The 27,193-nt window shown below is 43.6% G+C and overlaps 1 protein-coding gene across 3 annotated transcripts in view; it reads left to right on the top strand.

Annotated features, from left to right (window-relative positions):
• The window catches only part of SEC63 (SEC63 protein translocation regulator), a 41,981-nt gene extending 19,967 nt beyond the window's left edge, over nucleotides 1-22,014 (top strand). For all 3 annotated transcript variants that reach the window (XM_085881821.1, XM_085881807.1, XM_085881817.1), the window contains exons 14-22: nucleotides 6,386-6,533; nucleotides 6,737-6,825; nucleotides 7,337-7,390; nucleotides 12,248-12,391; nucleotides 12,513-12,647; nucleotides 18,341-18,442; nucleotides 18,767-18,865; nucleotides 21,511-21,615; nucleotides 21,767-22,014. In XM_085881821.1, coding sequence (XP_085737947.1) covers nucleotides 6,386-6,533; nucleotides 6,737-6,825; nucleotides 7,337-7,390; nucleotides 12,248-12,391; nucleotides 12,513-12,647; nucleotides 18,341-18,442; nucleotides 18,767-18,865; nucleotides 21,511-21,615; nucleotides 21,767-21,859 — 969 coding nt within the window. In that variant the 3' untranslated portion in view covers nucleotides 21,860-22,014. The remainder of the gene's footprint in view (nucleotides 1-6,385; nucleotides 6,534-6,736; nucleotides 6,826-7,336; nucleotides 7,391-12,247; nucleotides 12,392-12,512; nucleotides 12,648-18,340; nucleotides 18,443-18,766; nucleotides 18,866-21,510; nucleotides 21,616-21,766) is intronic.
• Nucleotides 22,015-27,193: the final 5,179 nt, after the last annotated feature.

Genomic DNA, 27,193 nt, shown 5'->3' with positions numbered 1-27,193 from the left:
TTGCAGTTTGCCATTGCACAAACTAATTAAAAAAATAAGACTGCCTGTCCTGAAGCTCACCTGGATCAGGGGCAACAGTCACTCAAACCCCCAGCAGACCCCTTTAGACCCTGAAGTGTTTTTTTTTAATGCCGTGAACAAACTTTCAGACATCAAGGGTGATGAAGGTTGTGGTCGTTTCATTGAAATTCTGTGTATAGTTTGGAGGAGAAAGCAAATACCTATTTTAAGGGGTCAGAACCCCCCCCCCCCCGTGGACTCCCTTAATGAGTGCAGATTTTGATGCAGTCAATACACTTTGGTACGTGACGGGTGAAGGATGTTGTTGTCAAGTTTAAACAAAATCGTTTGTGTAGTTTCCGAGAAGAAAGCAAATGCTTATTTTTTTGGGTGGGGCGGGGTCAAAAATAACCCCCGTAGACCCCCTAAGTGAGCGCAGATTTTGATGCGGTCAATACATCTTTGTTCGGCATCAGATATGAAACTTGGGGCCACTTAATCAAAATTGTGTGTTTGTTTCAAGCGATAATGACTGAAGTGTTTCTAGACTGATTGATTGACTGACTCACTCACCAATGGACACTGCTCAATCGCATAAGCTCAGCTGACTTAAGTACAGGTGAGCTAAGAATGAAAATCCAAATATTGAACAACATCAACTGGCAGGAGTAGTAATGATAAAACATAATACTGAGAGCTTTCAGAATACACCAAAGAGTCGACAGAGAAGAGAACTTGACGCTGAACATGTATATGTTAGATGATGCAAGAGCAGCATAGATCTGCATCGAAGATGAATAGTAGCCCTATTACCAGCATCTCCCCACCATGGGTAACCTGTTTCAATGTAAAAAAAAAAAATTGAGAAGCCAACAATGTCATCATCTTCATCTTCACCAAATGCCAGCTGTGTTGTGTTTGTCCAACCAGATCCACTGCAGTTTCCACAAGCAGGAGTACACTCAGCCTCACGCTTCTCGCTTGTGCGCCTCAAGCTGCTGGAGTCGGTCTGGCAGTTGCACCTGATGACCCACAGCAGCTCCTCATAAGCAGGAACTAGGTCTGTCTGGAGATGGACAAGCCCCTCGTCGCTGTCTTACCATCCCCACTCTTTGGGAAGGAGTCTGTCCCCAGATCCCTTCTACTCTTAAACCTGAAAGTACACATGGTGGCTCGGGTACTTTGCTGCTGCTGATGTAAGTGGTAAGCTCTGTTATTGAACGTGAGACGTGCTTGAAGCCACCTTCTTACAGAACCACTTGTGCCACATAGTCTAGCTTTTCACTGGGTTTCCCATTGTCGAGGATCACCAAGGCTTTCTCTCCTGCAGTTACATCATCGGAAGAAGATGACTGTGCATCAAACACCTTGACTTGCACACAGAAGTGTCCACTTGTTTTGAATTTATTGAGGGAAGCTCCTTTCCCAATCCTGTAGAGACGAGATGTTGCGTCATCCAAGGACAGCACGGAGGAAGAGGATGTGTTTGCATATGTTCAGACCAAGCTAGTTCTTGACCACCTTGATATTTCAGATGCGAGGAGTCTTTGTGTTCTTCGAGTGGAAAAACAGGTCAGACTAAGCTTACATGGTCGGACGAGGAGGTCTGTGTCATCACTGACCAGCATACTGTTGATGATGTAGCAGACTCCACAGCTTTTTGCACGAGGAGATCGGCATCTCCTGAAGCATGGGTGTGTCTGACAGTTCCTTCATCTGCTTTCCCACAATCCAAAAAATAAAAGTTCTGATTTCAGGACCTTTTCCTCACAAGATTTCTTAAGACCTTTAGTCTTAAGACTTTTGTATAATCAGAGGTCACCTTCCTTGGTGTGATGCAAGTGAGAGTTTTTGTTGCAATTTTTTGAGGTCATGGCACAATGCCTGTACTCCAGCTTTGGACACTTGTTTCATCAGAGTGGAAGCTTTCATACACAAGGATACCCAAGGAACATTGACACAGGAAGAGACCATTTGGCCCATCATGTGGCCCATCAACACATTAATGAAATCTGTAAACTTATCGACTTAAATTCACTGGGAGGTGTGGGTGGTGGGAAGGCAGACGAGTGGGTACGAGAACAGTGTGACAGGCACAGACATCACCAGTGTGTTGCATATATATATATATATATATATATATATATATATACTTTTTTTTCAGATTTTCTTGGTGGGGGTGGGGGTGGGCTGCAACGTTTGTTCCTTGTTCGAGGCTGAGGAATGAGCAAATACTAATGATACGTTCACCTTTTGATGAGACCCTCTCGCAAACATCACATTCATGACGCATATCTATTATCTATAACTCATTGATTCAAACCTCAACTACCTTTCATTCCTGCTAATATACATGCACCCCTCTATTCCGAACACGTCTAAGTACCCATATAGCTCAAATTTAAACTTATCTACCATTTCTGAGCCACTACCTTTCCAGGAAGACCATTCCATGCATTAACTACTCTGAGTGCAAGACCCCTGCTTTACTATCGTCCCAACTCTCTTATTTACTCTCCGGCTGTGGTCCCTGGCCCTGTTGCTCTACACTCTGCTGGAAAACTCTTCCGCACTTATTTTGTCGATACCTTCATTATCGTAAACATCTTTATGATATGCGTTCATTGTGGAATTTGTTTGGATGTATGTTGCAATTGCTGCATGCATCACTCTTGACATTAACACCCTCAAGGTGTCAAAAACTTCCTCAAAAAATGCTGTTTGATGAATGTGGCCTTGAGAGGCAATTGTCACCATACTGTGCAGCGAATGTGTAATCGTCAACAGGCTTGATCTTAGATAATTTCATTGAGCTCAAATTTCATAATTATTCCCTGTTCCACCCTCTTTGTTATCTCACTCGTTACCATCTTGATTAGATGTTCCGAAACAAAAGCCCTGGTCAACTTTGAACCATCCTCATAATATTGTTTAACTGCCTCTTAGTCCCCGATCGACATTCAAGTTTATCTTCACTGAACTTTCTGTAATGCAATTACATCCGTTCTGTAATATGGTGAACAGAAGTAGATGCAGTTGAACCAGACCTGTTAAAACATGAACACCACTACTTCAGACAAACCAAATTCCCACCCTGATGCATCCTCGGGTTGTATTGCTCTCTTCATTGCTGCCTCACACTGTGCACACTGATTGATGGTTTCTTCTGCACTCATTCCTTCATCTACGGCCTGATCTACTTCCTGTAGAATCTTTCTCTCTCCAATAAATTATCCCTGTGAGTTAATTTTGTTTTTATGCCTCCGCACCAAGGGTGCCGGAGGCATTATGTTTCCAGGTTGTCCGTCCGTCCGGATTTTCGTTTACGCGATAACTCAAGAAGCAAATTGTACAATTTCATCAAACTTGGAAAAAGGTAAAGTAAGACAGGGCAATTAAGTGATTAGATTTTGGGCCAGATGTGATGTAGGTCAAAGGTCAAGGTCAAACTGAAATTTTACTGTTTACGCCCTAACTCAAATATTGGACAGAATTTCATCAAACTTGGTACAAAGGTAAAGTTAGACAGGGAAATTAACTGATTCAATTTTGGGCCAGATATGATAAAGGTCAAGGGTCAAATATGTCAATACTCAAGTGTTTGTACGGGAGAGCGGAGGCATACCCGTCGACTGCGCGCTGTCGAATTACTCCAGTTTTTTTTTTTTACTGAATCCCGTTACGTTAACATTTCGCAACATGTAATTTTATCTTTTATTCCTTGACCCATTCTCCTTAAAAATCCAAACTATTATCCACCAACTTCTCCTCCATCCCAACCATTTCCTCGAGCCCCTAGCTAAGTGTGCTATTCAAATTTGTACAAACTTATCCCCACCCTATCTTGATCATCGATGCAAATTGCAAATGGCAATGGATCCTGAGTTGACTCTTATGGGTGCTCCATGAGTTCACTCTCTTCCATCCGTGTTTAATACTGCTTCCAATTTCCTGTTCCTGTGCCCATTCTTGGTGCAGGCTACTATCACCTTTGGATGGAAGCTGTGGGTTTTTACCCCATGTGCATGAAGCGAAAAGTTAGGTTCAGCAATTGGTTCACTTTGTTGGGTAGTCGATCCAGTCGGAAATGTTTTTTTAAATTTTTTTTTAATTTTTGAAATTTGTTCTTCCCTTATTATCACTTTTCCGTCGATATGTTTGTCTGTCTGTCTCTGTCTGTCTGTCCCTCTGTTCGCTCCAGTGCTCCGTTAATACAATGGCGATTTCGATGACACTTGGTTGGTAGGTTCATACCATGACCTAGTTGTGTGCAAATGAGAACCGTTGCTATGGACACCACCGTTGCCTAGCAACGGGACTTTGAAAATTTTGAAAAATCATAAAAAATTAATTTTTTCAAAAATCAAAAATCGGGCCACAAGCGACTGTGGGCAGTACATTCAGCCATATTGTCAAAAATTTCCAGCCGGATCCTATGAAAACTGTCGGAGAAGATAGACTTTGAATGAACCCTGGTCGAAAACAATAAAAAAACGAAGTTCGTTATATCTCAGAAACTGAGTCAGATATACATGAAACTGGTATGGTAGGTTCATGGTATGTCCTAGTTATGTGTGAGAAAGAACCATTGCTATGGACCCCTCCATTGCCTAGCAACGGCCGAAAAACCTCTAAATGTGGGGGTATTTTCATGAAAAAAACAATCTGCAGCATCAACCCTTGAAGCTAGAATCATGAATTTTCTTGTGCTTAATCCTCAGGTCATTCCCCATCAAACGGGCCCATCGTGTCAGGTTCTATTGGTAGTCGACTACCCATGTCCGCCTACCTGCTTGTTTGTCTGTCTGTCTGTCCCTCTGTTCGGTCCAGTGCTCCGTTAATACAATGGTGATTTCGATGAAACTTGGTTGGTAGGTTCATACCATGACCTAGTTGTGTGCAAATGAGAACCATTGCTATGGACACCACCGTTGCCTAGCAACGGGACTTTGAAAATTTTGAAAAATCATAAAAAATTAATTTTTTCGAAAATCAAAAATCTGGCCACAAGCGACTGTGGGCAGTACATACAGCCATATTGTCAAAAATTTCCAGCCGGATCCTATGAAAACTGTCGGAGAAGATAGACTTTGAATGAACCCTGGTCGAAAACAATAAAAAAACGAAGTTCGTTATATCTCAGAGACTGAGTCAGATATACATGAAACTGGTATGGTAGGTTCATGGTATGTCCTAGTTATGTGTGAGAAAGAACCATTGCTATGGACACCTCCATTGCCTAGCAACGGCTGAAAAACCTCTAAATGTGGGGGGTATTTTCACAAAAAAAACAATCTGCAGCATTAACCCTTGAAGTTAGAATCATGAATTTTCTTGTGCTTAATCTTCAGGTCATTCCCCTTCGAACGGGCCCATCGCGTCAGGTTCTATTGGGTAGGCGACTACCCATGTCCGCCTACCGTTTTGTCTGTCTGTCTTTCTGTCTACAAACGTTAGTTTTTGATCGAGGAACAACTTGATTTCAAGTGAATGTTATATTTTGAACATGAATCAGTAAACGAACCTGAAGCTTAGCAGAACTTTGACTGAATTTGTCCCGATCGCGCATGCACAAGACAGGAAGGAGTGAGATCATTTTTTTTTGTAGTCATAACGGATCCAAACAACAGGCACGAAGAACTAATATAAGTGTTAAATAAGGTGGTGTAAAAGTCGTTGCATCAACGGTGATAAATTTCGAAAAAAAACTTTTTTTCTACAACCTTTAAAGTCTTTATTCCTTTTAAATTAAATCATGTACTTGAACACTGGAGAACACAAATCGCCTGATTGGCACTTTCAAAATCCTTTTTGTTTATCTGTACTTGACCAAAATATTACGGCATTTTATATCATCTTAACCAATCAAATTTGCTGCTCTCAGACTCCGCCCATATCCTCTTTTTGTCAAGAATGCGTAGTCTGTTCCATGAACTCTCCAGTTCTTTCCGTATCTCTTTTATAATATGACAAACCAGTGTGACCACTCCTTGGCTCTTTTCACAAAATCCTGGCTATTCGTTGTTCACCTTGGTGTCTTGGTTTTCGATAGGTTTTCTTGGCATATAGGTTTTCTATTATCATCGCTTTTCCGAAACCTTGTGAATTCTTGGCTTTTTTCTTTGGCTCACCTTGGCATTTATGAAAATGAGGAGTGGTCACACTGTGACAAACAATGAGAGAATTCTGTGCAGTTGGTAAAATGAAATGTACCCACCAATTTTTTAATTTTCCCCCCACCCCCTCAACTTAATTAATTAATTTCTCTCAGTGACCCCTGATTGCATCCAATTCTTTCTTGCCCTTCTATCGCCATTGAAAGTGTTTTTCAGTTAGATGACTAACTGCGCAGCTGAAACTGCTTGTGTTTGTCATGGTCGTACAGGGCATGCGCGGCCTGCGGGAACTGGCGTCGATCAGCTCAGCCAATCGTCAGGCCCTCCTTTCCGATCACTGCGATATTGACAAGTTGACCACCATATCGCGGGTGCTCAAGACCATGCCAAGTGTGGCACTGCATGGGGAGCTAAAAGGTGAGGGAGGAAAGGACTGCTTGCGAGTGATTATGATGTATACTGTTGGTTGCATAGGAAAGATTATACGAGTTTACTTGCAAGTACTGCATTTGAGGTTAAATACCATCAAGAGAAAAGGTTGTTCCGTATGCCTTATATGCCTTAGCCTTGCATTATTGCCAGACCGTGACGTGCTGTTCCTTGTGACTCGCTGTACACAGTTTTGGACGACGAAGACACAGATAAGGTCACTGCCGGAGCTTTGGTTACCTTGTCAGTTACTATCACTCGCTACAGCCTTCTGGAAATGGTAATACTCCAATGCTGCAAATATTTCTCTCTTCAGTACTGCATAGTACTTTAATACTTATATTATTATTATTATTGTCCATATGCTGTGTTTATTTTGATTTTAAATCTGAAATACAATTTTGCCAATGCATTTTCTGGGTAAGTCTCGGAATTGTATTTCATTAATATGAATATGTTTAGATGTTTGTCTGTAATGCAATAAGTGTAGAAAACATTTGCTTCAAGGTTAAAATACCGTTGAGTTGTCATCCAACAAAGTTTGACCTTTCATAACATTTTTGTCCGCACGTCACACCCAAATGGACGTCGATGGGGTATTTCGTTGTCGTATTGAAGGGACCAGTTGCTTTATTTTCTGTTATAATCCAAAGATGTTTTGACGGATCCCATAAAATGTGGTTCTTTGTGGTGAGAGGAAATTCTGACTTGGTCTGAACCTGTAATTTGTTCATGCTTCTCTATTATTAACAAACTATCCCTCATGTTCCTTCTCTATTGCTTCTCTACAGCAATTTCACAACAAGGGTGAGGATTACAGCAGGGTCGAGGAGAGAGAGGAAAAGGTATTCTTCTTCCTTTATTTTTTTTGTCTGCTTGTTGTAAATAGGAACAGAAAATAATTGAAACTTTCTCACTGTGCTACATTTTGTCCTACTTCGGAGACTTGACTGTTGACCTTGGTTGGGTCCAATGTGAAATGCTTGAGCTTGTTCAGTCGTCGTCTGGGCTGCAATGTTGGCTCGATACTGCTTGTTATTATAGTTTCTTGTTTATAACGCGGCCTTTGTTTATGATTTTTAAACAATAGCACACGATGGGTTAAATAAACATACAGGCAAGTAGAGATGGAATGCAAACAAAAAAAACATTGGATAGATTTAAATTTTAAACTTTGAGAGACTATTTTAAAGCGTTTCATCCACTCGCATGTGAATAAAAGGGTAAAAGTTGTTGAAGATATACCTGACTCTCCCGTTAAGGAGGAATTCACCTCCTGATTTTGTGGGTGACTATGTCATTGTTGTCGAAATCATAAAATCTCATTGAACTGCAGTTTGAGAGCACCAATGTGTTTTTTTGTCTGTTTAAGACAGACTTGTGCGATGAGCTTCTACTAATCTGAAATGGTCTCGGCTTGGAATGGTTTGGTTTCTCTTGTCATCATTGCTTGCACCGACATCGTCGTGTATCGTTATTAACCCACACACGCGAAGCGAAAAGCGGAGTTGAGCAATTGGTTCATGTCCGTCCGTCTGTCCATCTTATCAGTTTATTATCATGGTACAACTTATTTAATTGAATGTTATCTTTTGAACACTAATCAGAACAGGAATAGGAAGACGAGTCTCACCTTTTTACCGTACTTTGGCTCTGAATTCATCCTGATTGCACATGTGCAGAGAAAAGTCGGATAATATTTTTCCTCTGTACCTGCCTGGCAGTCAAACAAAATTGAAAATCCTTTCAAACAGGAAACTTACTGTTTTTAAGAATGTTGTAAATGACACAAACAACAGGCATAGATAACTAATGTAATGTGTTAGGCAGGGTGATGTAATAGACACTGGGTAAAACGGTGGTAAAACACAATTTATTTATTTGTACACCTCGAAACCTTTATTTAAATTGAATTGTATACTTTAACACCGAAGAACATAAATCTCCTTCATAATACTTCCAAGAACCATGCTATACATCGATTATATAGCATAAGAGGGCATAGCAAGTGACAGGGTACAGTGTCGGGGTGAAGAAGACTGCCAATATGGCTATGTATGACGCTGATTGATGCTGCATTCTATGGTGATCAATAAAGCCTCTCATCTCCTAAACTGTGAGTCAAGGTCATCTTATTACAGTGTACAGTGTACAGTGTATAGGGGGTGGGGTATAAGACTGCTCCAGTAGTGCTAAACTTTCAGATTATAATGTTTTTTTTTTTCAAATGATCTTTATAATCACCATTTTATTAAAATTTAAGTACAATAAATCCTTAAATATCCTGGAAGTTACGTTCCCGGAAAAATGCCACGACAGTTAACAGCAAGGTTCAATGGGAAAAGGGGGGTTCGGTTCCTGGACTTCAACAAAATACAGAGGAAGGTCAGCGGCAGCCAGAAATAAACACATCACAATTGGAACTAGAATGGCACTCGTAGAGCGCATAGTCTTGCTTCTCACGCGTTCATTCTGAACAAAAACACCATCGTTAACTGAACACGCTATGATTATGGCCCAAATACCCGTATCATGCATGCACTCTATTATGTCACATAGTTTCTTGGCATCAGTTATAATTTGACGATTCAGATTTGTGGACAATAATTTCAATTCAACCAATTATGGTTGGAATACCACTCCACCGATGACATCATCATTATCACCTGATATACCCCATGGGGGAATTGATGACATATGCCAAGTTTCATTTTTTTTCGTTGAGCGATTTTTATTTTATTTTATTTTATTTTTTTTTGAGAAAATGATGTCAAAATTTTTTTCCTTTAAACCAATATGGCTGCCATAACGCGTGATGTATGACGTTAGAGTTAGCAATACAAAATTCTCCATGGGGAGTCCCTCCACGTTTAAAGTTTTGCATTGATCGGACAAGCGGTTGCAGAGAAAAACGTTTTTAAAGAAAAAACATACAGACGCAGACAGACGTACACGCACACAGACAGGGGCATTGCAATAGTCTTGCATCCCCTTCGGGGCGAACTAATAAACATGTAAAATATATACAGTGCCTGGAGAAAAGTGTACACCCCCTTTCAAAATTTTCACCTTTTGTTGCCTTATAACCTGGAATTAAATTACATCAAATCAGGCTTTTCACACCTTTATTTGCACATTGTAAACCACAACTTCCAAGTGAAAAACAAATTCCACAAATTTCAGAAAATTAAATAAAAATACAAAACTAGAACATCTTGCTTGGATAGGTGTCCACCCGCCTGAGTTAATAGTTGGTGGAAGCACCTTTGCGATTATAGCTGTGAGTCTGATGGGATTGGTGGAAGCACCTGATCCAAATATTAATGGCTTTTTACATTCTTTCAATATGAGGATCACGGGACTGGAATGACACTTTTTTTTTTACTTTGTGGAACGACACTCACTTTTACTGAAAAATTGCACAGATTCATTGATCCCGTAATGGCGACCCACAGATGTTGCACTTTCACCTCTTGCCAACCTTTCTAAGAACTTGCCTTTGCCTCATGGAAAGCAAACCCAACTGAGGGCAATATCGGTTCCTTCCATAACGCTCGGAACAAGTATGTATCTACCCCCAGGAGAGCCAGAAAACATCTTTCTAAGCTAAAATCTGAACTCTCACACCTCTGTCCCTTCTCCAAATCCTGGTGGCGTCTAATCAAATCTGTTTGTTGTGTCTGTTCCCCCTCCATCCCCTCCCTTACCTCAAATGGCCGCACTGCTGATACCACAGGTGAAAAGGCTGAATGCCTAAACTCGGTGTTTGTATCGAAATCTTGTGTCCAAAACCCATCGCTTTCTGTACCACCTTACCCAGTCGCACCCAACTGTTCCTGGACTCTGTGTCCTTTTCCTCTGACAAGGTGGAGAGCTTGCTGTCAAACCTCAACTCAGATTCTGCAACCGGTCCAGATGGCATCAGCCCACGTGTCCTAAAAACCTGCTCCCCTGCTCTTGCTCACCCTCTCTCTGTTCTATTCACCCTCTCATTTGCTCAGTCATCTGCCATCTACTTGAAAATCAGCAAATATCACTACCCTGCATAAAAAGGTGCAAAAACAGATCCCTGCAACTACAGACCAATCAGCCTTCTCCCAATCATCAGCAAGGTTATGGAATCCATCATCGCTTCAGACATTAAATCCTTCCTCTTCTCCAATGGCTTTATTTCCGATCATCAATTTCATTTCGGACCATGTCACTCTACCCTGGATATGCTGCTTCTCCTCTCCCAACAATAGATGGAGGTCTTTGATGCCGGACATGAAATCAGAGCCATATCCCCAGACATATCGCGTGCTTTTGACACGGTCTGGCACCCTGCCCTGCTCACCAAACTCTCTTCCTATGGTATCCAAAGCCGTATCCAAAGCCATCTCCACTCATGCCTCACAAACTTCCTCTCCTGTCGCAGTCAACGTGTGGCCCCAAATGGAGTTCTTTCATCCCTTTTCCTGTCCAGGCTGGACTTCCTCAAGGCAGAATTCTGGGCCTTGTTCTTTTTCTGGTTTTCATGAATGATCTCTCAGACTTTCTGGAAAATCCTCTTTATCTCTTTGCTGATGACTCCACCCTCTGTCGTACCATCTGTCATCCCTCAGACCGGCAAGCAGCAGCTTCTTCGCTCTCTGCAGATCTGAGTAAAATCACAAACTGGTCCAACACTTGCAACATGTCTTTCAATCCGGACAAATCTCACACCCTCATTATGTCTCTCCGAAAGGACCATTTGGAAAAGTCCTTCCTCGGCCCACCTGAGCTCCTGACCACATGCAAAGCTTTTGTCCACAGCCTGATGGACTACTGCTCTCCCCTCTGGGCTGGTGCTCCTGCCTCCCACCTTTCTCGGTTTCACGCTGTGGAAACCAAGGCATTTTGGATCATTGGAATCTCCCACGATGAGGCTGAGCTTTTGGGCCTCTCACTCTCTTACAGCAGGCAGGTCGGTGGTCTTTCTGTCTTCTACCGTCTCCTTTCCGGTCTCGCCCCCCCCCACCAGCTCTGTCTGCAATTTGTCCCCACCATCGCAGGGCGTTCAAGGTACGGCAGCAACCCCCTTCTGGTAAAACTACCAAAATCACGAATCACTGCTCACCTTCACTCTTTCATTCCTCTTTTCTTCCCACTCTTGGAACAAACTCCCTCACTCTGTCCAATCCCATTCTTCCCTCCAGGCCTTCAAAACGGCTGTTCACCATCACCTCTTATCATCCCCCATCCAAATCCTCGATCTTTTCTACCCCCGTTAATCCACCCCAAACCCACCTCCTTCATATTCCCCGTTTTCCTTCCTGAAAGTCCCTGTAATGTAACAATGACTCATCTCAGCTCAAAAACTGTGGTTGGTCGAAATGAAGTCCCATGCCAACTAAATCGGAATATAATAGGTTGCTCACGATTGGTTGAAACCCGCGATATTTGAGGGTTTACTGTGTGTACTTGTGTGTGGTATCATGTTCTATGAACTCACTAGTATTGGTAAATGTATCACTGCTTGTTGCATTTTGTTTTGTATGAAGAAAATGTGAATGTCATAAAAGCATTTTTAATGTGTTGAGATATAAAACGTGTTTGTCCATGACATTCCACACCAAGTTGGTGCCTCTTTTAAGATGGAAGTTGTGTAAGGTTCTCTATTTTCCTCTCTCCCCTTCCCAACTCCTCCTCCACCTCCCATTCCAACTCTTCCTACGTCACAGGAGGACTTGGGGAAGAAGTCTGGAGGAGCGAAACGATGGCAGAAACAGAAGGGAGGCAAGAAAGCTGGAAGAGGGAAAGGGATGAAATGGAGGATGAAAGGAAGAGGAAGAGGAAGGATTGGAGAGAAGGATATCATAAGTGTTGTGGGTGTTCCTGTCATTCCCATGAACATGAACAATGGAGCTATTGATTGAGATTAGTAATTTCAGATGGGGGAGGCATGGTGTGGGTTGAAGTTTAAACAGCTTGCCATGTGACCTTCAGGCTCCAGAAAAGGGAGATGTAGGTGGTGCTGCAATCCTTGCGGTGGAGCCAGAGTCGAGTTCTGAAGGTGAGGGTCAGTCGAGCGAGGATGACGACGAGGGTGTGAACAGAGATGGATCTGACAAGGACGATGCGGTGAGGGATGTCAATTTTGAAATGATGCATAAATATGTACCAGCCACAAATGGATTCACTAACCTGTTTCAAGTGATAATTGTCCCTTTGATTACAGAAGTCATCTTAAACCACAAATAAACCCAGCAATAAATACTGACTTAATCGGTGATTTAAATATTTTCAGCCAAACGTGCACAAAATATTTCGGCAATTGCGCAGAGTAGAACAGAAATTTCGACCAAAAGTTCAGTTTCTGAGAGTGAGTGTAACAACATATATAAAAAAAAATGACCGTTTTTACAGCCATTTTTCCCTGCTGTGCAGGGGTTTGGCTTTTTCTTGAGGCAATGTTTTATGGCCGGATGCCCTTCCTGACGCCAACCCTGGTCGCCTCTTACGACACACAGGGATATGGTACACCTATTCTAACCGGGGCATACACCGGGACCAGTACACTGGCACTCATTACGCCGACCTCGGAAGGATGACAGGCTGAGTCAACCCCCTGGTGTTAATTCAGCAGCCAACGGGGCTTGAACTCAGGACCCTGGGATCCCAAGCCATCATCCTAACCACTAAGCCAACACCAGGCTTCGAGTGTAACAACATAAAATGGTGGAAATGTTTGTAGTAGTGACATCACAGCGCCAGTAAACTGTTTCTCAACTGCCACATTGGAACATGTCTCGCCATAGCAATGGATGTTTCTCCTGGAAGAGAACCATATCATCGTGAGCCAGGATACAGTGAAGCAGAGGTGAGAGAGAAAACTTATGGAAATAGTTCAGGAGAGGGTCAAGAAAACACCATGAAGAATGAAGAGGAGGCACTAATGCGGGAGATGGTTGAGCTTCTTTTTATCTTGCCAAACGCAGAGCTTTTTGCAAGATCTGTTTTTTCGTCGGTTTGTTTGTGTATTAATTTTTTTGTTACAGTTGATTTTCAAGTTTCAACTAGCTCTGTAGATCACAGTTTTCGTGCAATCGCTCTCAAACTTGATATGTATACTCGTGAGCGCAATAGCTTTTGACACACAAAATGTTGAAGGTCAAGGTCAAAGGTCAAGGTCACCAAAAGGTCAAACATCAAAATCAACGAAACCCTTAACTTTTGAGTAATTTTTATCGGATTATCTTCAAACTTGGTGGATATATAGTATATCGATAGGCGCTCAGCTGATTAGTTTTTGGTGGTGATCGGCCTTGACCTTCATGGTTAGCGCCTAAGGTCGAAGTTGACGATCATGAAGGTCATTTTTAAATCTTTGACTAACAATATCGAGTAGTACCTCAAATTGAAGCCCAAGAAGAGTGCTTTTCAGATATAGCTATAATTTGACGACAGAATCTTTTTCTGACGTCATTGACGATATAAATATTTTTGTTTTTGGCAAGATAACCTTCAGCCTATAGCTGAGGTTCGGGCTAGTTTGTTTTTTAGTTGACTGCATATGGAAGAAGAGATCAATCTCAGAATTTGAATATATTGTCGTGTTCAAGTGGTGTGTTAACACGGACCCCTGAACGAATAGGCCGAACTGACTTTAACTCCCTCAGACTTCCCGGTGTATGCCCCGGTTAGAATAGGTGTACCATATCCCTGTGTGTCGTAAGAGGCGACCAGGGTTGCATCAGGAAGGGCATCCGGCGTAAAAACCTATGCCAAATGATTATGCGGACAACAAAACGAATTTCCATACCGGATCGGTCGAGGCCCGGGTTACCAACGACCGCCACCGGTACCGGTGGTCAGCAGGGTACCAGTGGAAATTGTGCTACTGCTGGGCGAAGGAGGAGAAGGAGACGGGGAAGGTGAGTCCGGAGGCAGTGGGAGAGGGGGAAGGGTAGAAGTGTGCAGGTGAGAGTTGGAACTCTGAATGTTGGGACGATGACTGGCAAAGGGCAAGAGTTGGCTGATATGATGGAGAGAAGAAAGGTGGACATACTGTGTGTACAAGAGACCAAGTGGATGGGGAGTAAGGCTAGGAGCATTGGAGGTGGTTTCAAACTGTTCTACCATGGTGTGGATGGGAGGAGAAATGGTGTCGGGGTAATCCTGAAGGAAGATTATGTCAAGAGGGTATTGGAGGTGAGGAGAGTGTCTGACCGAGTGATGAGTGTGAAGTTGGAAATTGAAGGGGTGATGATGAATGTCATCAGTGCATATGCCCCACATATGGGGTGTGAGATGGAATATAAAGAAGATTTCTGGAGTGAGTTAGATGAAGTGGTGGAGAGTGTATCCAAGGATGAAAGAGTCGTGATTGGAGCAGATTTCAATGGGAATGTTGGGGAAGGGAATAAAGAGGATGAGGAGGTGATGGGTAGGTACGGTCTCAACAAGAGAAATGTGGAAGGGCAAATGGTGGTAGAGTTTGCAAAAAGAATGTAAATAGCAGTGGTAAATACGTATTTCATGAAGAAGGAGGAACACAGGGTGACATACAAGAGTGGAGGAAAGTGCACACAGGTGGATTACATCTTAAGCAGCAGATGCAACCTGAAAGAGATTAGAGACTGTAAGGTGGTGGCAGGGGAGAGTGTAGCTCGACAGTATCGATTGGTGGTCTGTAGGATGATTGTGGAGGTGAGGTTGAGGAAGAGAGTGAGGGCTGAACCAAGGACCACATGGTGGAAGCTGAAGGAGGAAGACTTGCGTGGAATTTCGGGAGGAGGCGAGACAGGTGTTGGATGGTGGTAAAGATGGGTGGGATGATTGGGCAACGACAGCAGAAGTGGTGAGGGAGATAGCTTGGAAGGTACTTGGTGTGACATCTGGACAGAGGAAGGAAGATAAGCAGACTTGGTGGTGGAACGAGGAAGTACAGGAAAGTATAAGGAAGAAGGGGTTGGCGAAAAAGAAGTGGGATAGTCAGAGAGATGAAGAAAGTAGGCAGGAGTACAAGGAGTGGCATCGAAAGGCAGAGACAGGTGGCAAAGGCTAAGAAAAAGGCATATGACGAGCTGTATGAGAAGTTGGATACAAAAGAAGGGGAAAAGGATTTATACCGATTGGTAAGACAGAGGGACCGAGCTGGGAAGGATGTGCTGCAGGTTAGGGTGATAAAGGACGTAAATGGGAATGTGTTGACGAGCGAGGAGAGTGTGTTGAGAAGGTGGATGGAGTAATTTGAGGAGCTGATGAATGAAGAAAATGAGAGAGAGAAGGTTGGAAGAGGTGGAGATAGTGAATCAGGAAGTGGGGTGGCTCAGTAAGGATGAAGTGAGGACTGCTATGAAGAAGATGAAAAGTGGAAAGGCGGTTGGCCCAGATGACATACCAGTGGAGGCAAGGAAGTGCTTTGGAGAGATGGCAGTGGGGTTGTTCACCAGATTGTTTAATAAAATCTTGGAAAGTGAGAGGATGCTGGAGGAGTGGAGATTAAGTGTACTGGTTCCGATTTTCAAGAACAAGAGTGATGTGCAGAGCTGTGGAAATTACAGAGGGATAAAGTTGTTAAGCCACACCATGAAGTTGTGGGAAAGAGTAGTGGAAGCTAGGTTGAGAAGAGAGGTGACGATTTGTGAGCAGCAATATGGGTTTATGCCAGGAAAGAGCACCACTGATGCGATGTTTGCTTTGAGAGTGTTGATGGAGAAGTATAGGGAAGGCCAGAAGGAGTTACATTGTGTGTTTGTGGATTTAGAGAAAGCTTATGATAGGGTGCCAAGGGAGGAGTTGTGGCATTGTATGAGGAAGTCGGGAGTGGTGGAGAAGTATGTGAGAATTGTGCAGGATATGTATGAGGACAGTGTGACAGCGGTGAGATGTGCAGTAGGAATGACGGACCGGTTTCAGGTAAAAGTGGGATTGCACCAAGGATCGACTCTGAGTCCTTTCCTGTTTGCAATGGTGATGGACAGGTTGACGGACGAGATCAGACTGGAGTCTCCATGGACTATGATGTTCGTGGATGACATCATGATCTGTAGGGAGCAGGCTGAGGCGAGCCTTGAGAGGTGGAGGTACGCACTGGAGAGAAGGGGAATGTTAGTCAGTTGGAGTAAGACGGAGTACATGTGCGTAAATGAGAGGGAGGGTGGTGGTATGGTGCGGTTGCAAGGAGTTGAGGTGGGGAAGGTGGATGGGTTTAAATACTTGGGATCAACTGTCCAAAGTAACAGAGAGTGTGGGAGAGAAGTGAAAAAGATAGTGCAGGCAGGATGGAGTGGGTGGAGAAGATTTGCAGGAGTGATTTGTGACAGAATTGTAGTACCAATTTACATAGCTGCAAGAGTGAAGGGGAAAGTATATAAGACGGTAGTGAGACCAGCTATGTTGTATGGTTTGGAGGCGGTGGCGCTAACAAAAGACAGGAAGCGGAGCTGGAGGTGGCAGAGTTAAAGATGCTGCGATTCTCGTTGGGAGTGTCGAGGATGGACAGGATCAGGAATGAGCATATTCGAGGGACTGCGCAGGTAGGACGGTTTGGAGACAAAGTGAGAGAGGCGAGATTGAGATGGCTTGGACATGTGCACAGGAGGGAAGCGGAGTATATCGGGAGAAGGATGTTGAAGATGGAGCCGCCAGGCAGGAGGAGAAGAGGAAGGCCAAAGAAGAGGTTCATGTATGCGGTGAAGGCGGACATGCGGGTGGTTCGAGTGTCAATGGAAGATGTGGAGGATAGAGCGAAATGGAGACGGTTGATCCGCTGTGGCGACCCCTAACGGGAGCAGCCGAAAGAAGAAGAAGAAGAAGAAGAAGAAGAAGAAGAAGACTGCGTCAGTTATGGTGGCTTTATGCATGTGTGCGTGGTTGTGAGGAGAAACACGAGAACCTTAAAGCTTTTATAAAGCCAACAAGTTTATTCCTGAAACAAACACACCAGGGGAAGATTGACCCAACGAAGGAATACGAATCCACACATAGGCACTCCTGGCCTCTCCCCGAGTTGCCAAGTGTCTCTATACCCATTGGTCACCGAAACCAGACCCTCCTCTGATGGGCCCCCAATTCCAGATACCACCAGTTCCCAGAGTGAGTTACCTCAGGAGGAGCTGCAGTCGCCACTCCTCCAGAGCTTGATCCATACCTGTGGATACACACACACCTTCCCCACCCACAAAACCATAAACGTCACTCCCTCCCCTACTGCCATTCCAATCTCTAACACCTGCAATATAGGGTACTGGGTACCGACCCTACCCTGCATACACACTAATCATCAACAAACACTCAACAAAACACCATTCTTTCTTTTCAGCACATATCACATTTTATCCCTTTCCACCGATCCGCATGCTTGGCTCTCGTGGCCACTCTTGCCCATCACCCATACTAATTCCCCAACTCACCTGCATACCTCCATCAGCGAAGCACAGCGAGTCCTGACAATTGGAAAAGGTAAATTTAACCACAAATCCAATCACCATTGGGGAGCCCGTGCAATACCAGCAGCGCCTGCTGAAGCCATTCTTCCCATGAAACTCATGCCTATTAAAACCCACGGCTCTTCACCCGCTGAAGCCATTAAAGTTCTTTATTTTCCCTTTAAATGTGAGTAAGGCGTAAAGCCCGTATTTTGCAGCAGTTTTTACTTGGTACACTGTGATATTAAATGCCAATTCAGTGTACTGCAGATCGCGCACTGAATTGCTGTATTTGGGATGTGTGCTGCATGCGATTTGTTGTGTGGGTCATTGAATTGTGCATTAAATTCACTTAAAAGATCCGGGTGCTGGGGGGTGGTGGTCGGTGGGCGATTTTTGCAGGAGTGGGCAGAGCTTCAGCAGTCCATGCCACAAAGAGGACGTGGCCTCCTCGCCTCACGACCCCAGACGACGCATCCAGTGTTTACGCTCTTTTTTCCTCAGGTAACTTGACCAAAAGGGCCAATACGTGCATTGAATAAAGGGTACTTGTGGAGGGAATACGTTCAGTACCACTCAAAATAATGAAACGAAACAAACTTGACAACAATGAGGTTTATTTTCTACTTCTGATGGGATTCTTCATTATCGTTTCTTTATTGCATATATATATATATATATATATATATATATATATATATATATATATATATATATATATATATATATATATATATATATTTGGCCTTTATATCCCCATGTTTCATTGTCTCGCTCTACCGCTGTGTCATTCTTAACCACTCCCATCCAAACCACATTTTCTCCAAGGAAAAGCAAGAGCGGTGGTGGCTTTACTTGGTTGATCGCAAGCGGCAAACATTGGTTACTCCTCCACAGCCAGTCACGTCGCTCATCGATTCGGAAACGGTCAGTGGATAACTTTTGGCAAGCAGCATCATTTGTTTTATTTTATTGTTTATGGGATTCTGGGTATAAATGTAATGAACATGAGTTGAACGTGTACTTCCTCGGAGTGAGCAATGTGCTCGGAGCATTGGTTTCCGCAAACTCGTGGTGCGTGTGACAGGATGGAACTATAATTCTGCATGTCCGCAATTTTGTCTCACCCTCCGAACAAGTATATGAGCTCGTGCTTCTTATCCCAAATATAAATTGTTATGTGGAAAGGAGGTGGGGGTTGGGGAGAGGAGGGGGATCCGTAGTTAGAATGTAGTGAGCCTCAAGAATGGACCATGGGCTGACAGGATGGCCAAGAGGTATGCACACTCACCTCTAAGCTGTCGAGCATGAGTTCAAATTCCCACCCAGTTATAAAAACAGAGGGGTAGTACCCCTGGGCGCTCACTTGGTAGTGGCTGGATCAGATAATCAGGGAATCACTGGTAGGCATGGATGACTCACAAAATATATAATGGAGAAGAAAGTAAATACCTATGGACTCTTTTTTTTTTTTTTTTTTTTTGAATGCCATGAACAAACGTTGGTACATCATGGGTGATAAAGGTTGTGGTCAAGTTTCATCAAAATTGTGTGTGTGGTTTCAGAAAAGAAAGCAAATACTATTTTAGGGAGCAACCCCCACGTAGAATCCCTTTGACCCTAATTTTTTTTAATATCGTGAACAAGCTTTAGTACATCATGGGTGATGAGGGCGGTAGTAGAGTTTCATCGGAATTGTGTGTGTAGTTTGTGAGAAGAAAGCAAATACCTATTTTGGGGGTAAACCCCCCCCCTTACCCTCGTAGATCCCCTTAGACCTCAATATATTAATGCCATGAACAATCTCACATACACGGTGATAAACATTGTGGTAAAGTTTCATTGAAATGGTATGTGTAGTTTCAGAGAAGAAATTTAAGTATTTGTGCACAGAAGGACAGACTGATAAACGGCTGATGCGCCATCCCATAAGCTCCCCGGAACTACGTTCCAGGTGAGCTCAAAACTCGTGTCATTAGCGAAGAGTAGGAGAGCTGTCTCTGGCACCCTGAACAAATTACAAATTCCTGCCCTAACCAGCAGAGGGTATTGCATCAGTGGCACAACCATGCCCTCAACCAATGATTGTATACGAAACCTGCAGCCTTGTGTTGTATACGAAAGAAGAAGTATGGACTGTGTGTTTCAAGTAAGCTAGATTGCCATGTAACAGGGACATGTTTGGCTACGTTGTACTGAGGGGAGAGTAGTGAGTGTAACCTTTAGGATAGGCAGGATAAGCTGCTCTTCGTCCAAGGGATGGGTAAGATGTATGTGTAAAACCTCACGGTAAAGCAGGCAGGGCAGGGTGGATGACTTTCCAAAGGGCTTCACACTTCAGTTAAAGATCTGTTCGGCCGGTACAAGCTAGCCATGACAGAGGTAGGTGGCAGAGCCAGCAAGGCAAATCTGCCGAGGTCAAGAGGCAGATGATGAATAAACTGCCTTCAAGCTGGGGAAACATTCTGGATAGGGGAGGGGTGTGGGAGAGGGGGAGACGAATGCTGGAGAAAGACTGCCTCCACATCTCGATAAAATATGTGCACGCTCTCACTGTCGTTACTCTTCACCCCTGGTGATTTTCTCACTGTTCTTCATCCCCAGTGCTCTCTCTCTCTCTCTCTCTCTCTCTCTCTCTCTCTCTCTCTCTCTCTCTGCTCGATGCCCTTCACCCCCTTCGCCCTCTCGATGTCCTTCGCCCCCTTCGCCCCCTTCGCCCTCTCGATGCCCTTCGACCTCTCGATGCTCTTCGCCCCCATCACTCGTGTTTTGGACTGAGGTGGACAGGCCAGGAGATCATGAGACCAGTCTCTTCGCCCCCATCGCTTTCTCTCTCTCTCTCTCTCTCGCTGCTCTTCATGAGAGCAGTGAATATCAGACATCGACACCCTCGCCCGCCTCGCGTGGGACCGTCTGCGACATCTGCGCTGTGCTTGAGGAAGTCCTCACCCATTTCCCCTTTGTTTGTAAGAATTTGATTTCTGTGGTGCCTTGGGGGATTGGATGATTTATTTCTTTAATTGTATATAAATTTGCATATTCTCCTCTCCCTATACCTACCTGTCTGTTGTGTCGCTTGATTTGTTCCATTCCCATTGTCCGATCCACAAATTCTCCCCATATGTCGTTTATTTTATTAAACATAAACCTTTATCAGGGTAAGATATATTTTTTAGTCTTTAGCCTCAGTGCGCGTTCCGCTGCCGAATTTGGATTAATTGGGAATAGACTTGAAGAATCATAAGGTAAATCTGAGCGCAGGGTAATTCGTATTTGAACACAATTTATCTTACCACCTTTTCAGCTGTTCGTGGGATCAAAGATCTTGGCGCTGAGGCATCATACCACATTTGCGAGCCTCCGATGTGACAATATTAACTTCTGTTAAGTTTCTTTTCAATGCTGTTTTTGCTGTTTCGTCACTTCACTATATCGTATAGGCTCGGAGTGGAAATGCTTAACCGTTTTACTAGTATGTGAGAACTATATTTTAAACGTTGCAGGGTTAAAATTGACTTCTTATTGAGTTATGGGATATAATGTGTCGTGAGCAAGTCCTTTCTGGGTTGTAGGTCGAGTTGAAATTTGCTGCTCCGGAGCGACCTGGTTCTTATGGTTACCTGTTGGTGCTTCGTTCCGATTCGTACCTGGGACTGGACACAATGCAGAACATTCGGGTACTTATGGTGTTTCTGGAGCTATTCAGAGCTCACAGAGCATATTGGAGTGGAATGAAAATTGCACCTTGATGCCGTTTGACATCCTCTTCACCTTCCTCCCTCCCATCCCATCTTTCCCCCTCCTTATGGCTTCTGGGAACCTCCACAGGTACAAGTACATGAAGCAGGAGAGGAGCGGCACCCTCAGCTTGAGTCCGAGTCTGAAACGGATTCTGAGATCGGGGATTCAGACACTGATTGACCAAAGGAAAAAAGACCGACAGTTAGTTGTACAAAGTGTTTAAATCCTCTCATTACTTTTGATGGGAGACGGAACAGATAAAGATTCTTACCGACACGGGCAGACAAAGCCAGATAAACGTCAAAGTTTGAATAAACAAAACCTTTGCGTTGTCATTTTGTTTGGTTTTGTTTTTGTTTATTTATTTATTTTATTTTGTTATCAGTTCATGAGTATGCCTGGTGTTGGCTTAATGGTTGGGGTGGTGGGCTTGGGATTCTAGGATCCTGAGTTGAAATCCCACTCGGCTGTTGAATTAATATCAGGTGGGGTTGACTCTGCCTGTCATCCTTCTGAGGTTGGCAAAATGAATGCCAGGTTGCTGGTATACTGTCGGAGTGGCGACCCGGCCAGGATTGTGCCCAATCGCCAAGGAGACTGCTTCGGCAGCATCAACGCTCTGCACAAAGTATGGTCCCAATGGATGGATGGATTTCATGAGTGGAGTCTTTTTGAAGGGTCTTGTTATGGTTGCCTTTTGTAGCTGAAGATAGCCATTCACATATGGCATGCTATCACCTAGATGCATGCAGTGGACTTAAAAACGGTGATCCTCCAACATTGTGTGTTGATGATCCCTTTCTCACACACAGCAGTTTCGATATTTTGCCTCGATTGTGAGAAGGTTGGGGAATCCACTCTCGCATTCTTCGGTAGTGAGGAAACTATCGGAGGGTCCCAAGGGCCATTTTAGCCACCAGAACCGGTGTGGAGGCAGCTCTGAATTTTAGTTTTTTGCATCATCATTGATCATGTCAAATGCGATCTCCTATGATTAAAAACACTTTTATAACTTAGAATGTGCATTCGTAATGAAAAATTTATTCCCCTATTTTAATAAAAGCATTGAAGGACATTTATATTAAAGCAAGATTAAAAACATTTTAATCAATTACTGTTAATTGGATTTTAAGTCGAAAAATTACTTTTTAGTCAAAGTAAGTTCAAGTACTTTACTTCATTTTAAAGTGGAATTATATTTTCATACTTTGAAACAATTATTTACCAAAAGCAGCAAGAAATACTAGCGGGATGGACGAGGCTGTTGCTTTGACAAGATAAGTTTTATTATTGGTGGTTGTGTTGGAAAGGGTACATCTGAGTGATATCATCCTTCAAGCTTAGCCAGTTTTGATATTTTGCCTCGATTGTGAGAAGGCTGGTGAAACTATTTTTTAGTTCTGAATTTTAGTATTTGCATCGTCATTGATCGTGTCGATAAACTGTGCCTGTGCGTAAATATTCTCTGAATCGTTCGGCCATCACAATGAATAGACTCTTCACCAGAGAACGAATACCTTTTGGCAGTGCGAGAACTCTTCCTAATTGGATGTTTGCTAACACCTGAGGGCATGCGGTTGTTTGGCACTCTTTGTCGCAGTGACAAATTGACATCTGGTGTGTGATTTAATTCCCAATCTAAATACGGTACATCCAAGGGAGAAATTTGTTTGATGTAATAAATTGTATGTGAAATTTTGGAAAAATTATAATGTGACTCCTGCCACTATAAAATGGTGTCAAGAGTGGGATGCAAAGAAAAGGAAGGAATTGATGTCAAACATGTACATATCTGTATCTATAAAAGACAAAAATCTCTCGAGCTTTATTTGTTTGTATGTGTTTTACGCACGGCCACATCTTTTTAGTTACTCCAAATTTGGGGTACAAATACAAATTTGTGTGGGGAGGTAACATAGGCTATGTGGCCGTGGTGGGGGGCATATATTCTCTTTGTAAATGTGTACCGTGTTGCACCACCTGATAGTGATGGCAGAGGGTGTTACCATTTCCTTTTTTACCTGGACAACGATGAAGTGAAAGCACTCTTCGAATGGGTAAATTTGTCCTCCTTCCCCCATGCCCCCCCCTAATGGCAAACCCTCGGTCAATAAATCCCCCCTATTATATTCCAAGCAAGGCAGTATATAGTTTTGCCGACCCAGGTGGCTTGGAGGAGGCTGGAGAGCTCCGTGTACTGAGAAGGGCACAGGAGGACTGGTGGGTTGGGGGGGTGGTGTAGTGAATGGTTTAAAACGGTGCGTTGAGGTAATACCAGTTTGGGTTTATATAAAACTAGAAAGTGCCCTCCTGTCCCGTCCCCGCAAAGACAGTTCGCATCCGCTTTGGTGAAAAATAAAATTAGGTGGGGTAAGGAGCAAGGAGGGGAACATTGTTCATGGGATATTTATCACGGCCTTTTTAGATGCTGAATTGCGAACGATATACAACACACTAAGAGGAAGATCAAAATAAAAATGGAAAGCCCGTCCGCATTCAAAATGCAGAGCCGTTTGAATTCAGACGTCGTCTTCTTTCGACATTTCAGGGATGGACGGATGTGGAAATTGAAACAGAGCTCCACTTAATCAATCTTTGTGGTTGGCTACAAAGTGTTACTAATTCACGTTTCTCTTCCTGCACAACACAGGGTAAATCTGCTTGTTTAATCATAATCGTGAAAAATTAAAAATACGTAGTTATAATATAGGTTTTGTGTGGGAGCTGCCATGACATTGCCTAGTGATTGTGCTGATTACTGCTGAGGACCCTTTTAATCATTGATGCTGGTTTTTCAGAATAATAAATATTGTTACAGCCATGGGTACCGAGTGTATTATGAGGGGGTTGATCCTTGTTGCTCCTCGGAAGAACCGGACATGGGGCCACCGCTCACAATTCACTTTTGTTTTACAACCACAAACGCCAATCAGTTAACCACGAGTTCCAGTGTCCACCGTCCAATTTACCGTTTAATTAGAGGTCACGTGGCTACCTGACCAGGGAACGTGCCCTCGGAGATGCACCAATCTTATCCTGATTAGATTTTATTAGGGCAGCCGAGCGTTTACCTCTGGTGCCCACTGACTATGACAGGTTAATTCGTTTGGGAATTACCTCCCAGTCTATCTAGGTTCAAACAATGCTGGATCAATGGAAGGAAAGGACAAGCACGGACAGGTTGAAACATCAATGAGGAATTTATTAATAAGAAAAATAAATAATTGAAGAACTTTTTATTTCCTTGTGGCGTAAATACATGAATTCAAATCGATCAAAATAATCTCAAACAAATAAAGAATTCAACAGGCATTGATAGAAAAAGAGCAGATGCTTATCACAATGCCTTACTTAACAATTAAACATGAGACGAGGGTACCCAGCAGATCGTTTGGGGGGAAAAGAAATCCGGTCTCGGCTTACCGAGGCAGAAGTCATCGTGTGTCCAATAAAATGTCCCAAAATGTGTGAGCATGCCTTGGTCCGCTGCTGGCGCCCTGCCTCATAGTGCACCCACTTGCAAACAGACTCGAACACCAATCAATGTCATGTCGTCACCTCCAGGAACCAGGGATGCCAAGAATCAGGACCGCCAAGAGCAGAACCAGCAGTAACGGTCCAACCGTCACCAACCATCAGGAGCCGTAACCAACGAGCAGCTGAAAGAAGCTGTCAGGAACCGTCACCAACTGTCAGGACGACGGTCCTCCTGTCTTTTTTATAGGTGACCAGTGTGGGCAGAGCCTTAAGCAGACCAGCCAAATCCAGCTTGCCTATTGGCGCATCGTTGCACGTGACCTCCAACCGTCAATCTCGCGATCATCCCTTCCTCACCATCGAGCAAGACGCAACTCCCAATCAACACAGGCCTGGCCCACGACGCCACTGGGGTGCTGGACGGGTGCCAAAGGGCGGCCATTTGCCTGAATTGCCGAGCCAAAAGGTGGGGCACTCACAAAGACGTCAACGGCGGCCATCGCCTCGCCGTTTGCCCTGACATGATCTGCCAAACGGAACCAGTGTCCATGGAGCTGCCAAACAGGGTGTTGGGCGTCAATGGAAAAAGGTGGATGTCAACGTCGGTGAAAAAGAGGTGGGTGTCAAACTTCAATGGAAGAGAGGTGGGTGAGGTAAATGATCCACAGCCGTATTTGACCGTCAAAATGAATGAAATGTGGAAAAACACGTGATGTGTTTAATCAAATATCCTGTAAGTCCAAAGTGTCCTGATGGGAAGGGGTAGAACGAGTCTCCGTTGGCCTAACGGCTATCTCTCGCGTGCATGAACGTGTCATAAAGAGGAAAAGGCTATCCCATAAGAAAGGGAATCTGTTCTATACCCTTCTCCAACGCATCAGAGAGTTCGAATCCCACCAGACAAAGGGGATGGGTCTATTCTGGACATACATTTATGGAAATAGCTGTCTGAGGACCTGAACGTTGTGTGCATTAGTAGGATCCGATTCTGAAATCCATATCCAATATATTTGCATTGAATATTCTACAGTGATTTTGAGTATTTGTGATTTTGAAGTATGAATAATAATGAAAGGGCTAAGGCTATCCAAGGAGGAACTCTGAAGTTTGTGGTGCCATTCTGTTTAAACAGACATCACAATCACTACACATGAACACAATCACCAATCAATACCTGAGCTACCTCTCAGTCCAGCCAATGTTTCTAGGTACTCATCAAATTCCGGTTTAAACCGACACTCTGTTTCTGCTGCCATGACCTTTCCATGTTCCGAGTGAGAGATCCTTAACTTGATACTGCAATAACTCTCCTTAATCTAAAGCTGTGGCCACTGGACCTGTCACTGTCCATTCTGCTAAAAAAAAAAAAAGTCCTCTGCATTTATTTTGTCCTCTGCATATCATCTTATACATCTCCACCATCCCTTGTTACCACCTCCTTTCTCATGTATAAAGTCTGATGTCCTTCAGCCACTCCTTGTATGGCTTAGTCATTTTCTTCTTGCATACAGCAGCTTGGCTGCCAGGTAGGTATCATTTTGTTGGGACACAGCTGTGCCGCTGATGGTGTGCCCCATACCGGTACACTGGTACTCATTGTGCCGACCTCGGTAGGATGACAGGCTCAGTCAACCCCACATGGTGTTAATTCAACGGATTGGAATGGATTCTACTCACATGGAATGCCTGATCCATGAGAACATATCGGACCCAATACATTATTGAGATATTATGCCGTGTGTCCTTTTTGAGCCCCGTCTCTCAATGGTGAAGAATTACTTTAAAAATTAAATAATTCTCGTATCCAGATTCGGACATGGATCCTAACCAAAATCGAATCATTCCGTCCTTGTCACACACTCAACCCGTCCACCAAGTTTCATTCGGATCCGTCCACAACTTTTTGAGATATCCTGCACACAAACAGACAAACAGAAAGCAGTGAAAACATAACCTCCATCACCGGTGGCAGAAGTAAAAAGTAATTAATTGGGAGAGAAATCCTGGTGTTGGCTGTTAGGGTGGTGGCTTGGGATC

Source organism: Eptatretus burgeri, chromosome 1, assembly GCF_056783735.1.
Source record: "Eptatretus burgeri isolate ZD-2024b chromosome 1, Ebu_testis_v1, whole genome shotgun sequence".
In the NCBI taxonomy this organism is placed as follows: Eukaryota; Metazoa; Chordata; class Myxini; order Myxiniformes; family Myxinidae; genus Eptatretus; species Eptatretus burgeri.
The sequence above is the reverse complement of the archived record's forward strand: the minus strand, read 5'-3'. Positions and strand labels throughout refer to the sequence as shown.